At 33.7% G+C, this 659-nt stretch overlaps 1 protein-coding gene across 1 annotated transcript in view; it reads right to left on the bottom strand.

The window, feature by feature from the left end:
* The window catches only part of LOC135226274 (uncharacterized), a 42,545-nt gene extending 42,201 nt beyond the window's left edge, over positions 1-344 (bottom strand). Inside the window, exon 1 of the mRNA XM_064265714.1 lies at positions 223-344. Coding sequence (XP_064121784.1) covers positions 223-344 — 122 coding nt within the window. The remainder of the gene's footprint in view (positions 1-222) is intronic.
* Positions 345-659: the final 315 nt, after the last annotated feature.

The following is a 659-nucleotide window of genomic DNA, read 5'->3' as shown; positions in this document are numbered from 1 at the left end:
ATATGATAGAAATATCCCTAAGACATCAAAGGTTAATTGAAACTAATGAGAAGTTCTCAAATCTCTGACTTGTATTATTAGTAATGTCATGGCTACTTGTCTAATAGATGTCATGTAATTAACAGCATTTAGTTTCTAATTTATTTCCGCTTGTGTTGGTTGATTTAGGAGATTTTAGATATCGATTAAAATTCTTCATTGAATGCACTCTGTCAGACTTACCTCGTGTTAGGAGTAGAAAAACTCTTAGACCTTTCAAAAATACAATTGTTTCCAGTTGAATCGTGATGATCGATAGCTTCCTTTCTAACTGCCTTCATAAAACATTGCTTCCATCCTCTCATCATTAGCTTAGATGAAGTCAGCATCTTTTATTCACGAGCGTGTACCTGCAGACGAGAGCAGATGTAAGTAGATGAAGTCGGTTAAAAAAGGGATTGATACGTTCTATGAAACACAAACTGTTCCCTCATGGTTACTCTTGTTATAAACTGTTAAGAAAATTACACTATAGATAAGAAATCTATAAGTTCGAATTGACGATAAAGCCGTTACAATGATCAATGTTCGTAAAGCAAAACTAATTAGACAAGAACCTCGTTCATTGGGTTATGAACTGCTGATATAGCATATTACTGTCTTTTTAGATCTTGATGCTT

Source organism: Macrobrachium nipponense, chromosome 14, assembly GCF_015104395.2.
Source record: "Macrobrachium nipponense isolate FS-2020 chromosome 14, ASM1510439v2, whole genome shotgun sequence".
NCBI classification, from domain to species: domain Eukaryota; kingdom Metazoa; phylum Arthropoda; class Malacostraca; order Decapoda; family Palaemonidae; genus Macrobrachium; species Macrobrachium nipponense.
Note: the sequence above shows the minus strand (reverse complement) of the source record. Positions and strands in the feature narration are given on the sequence as shown.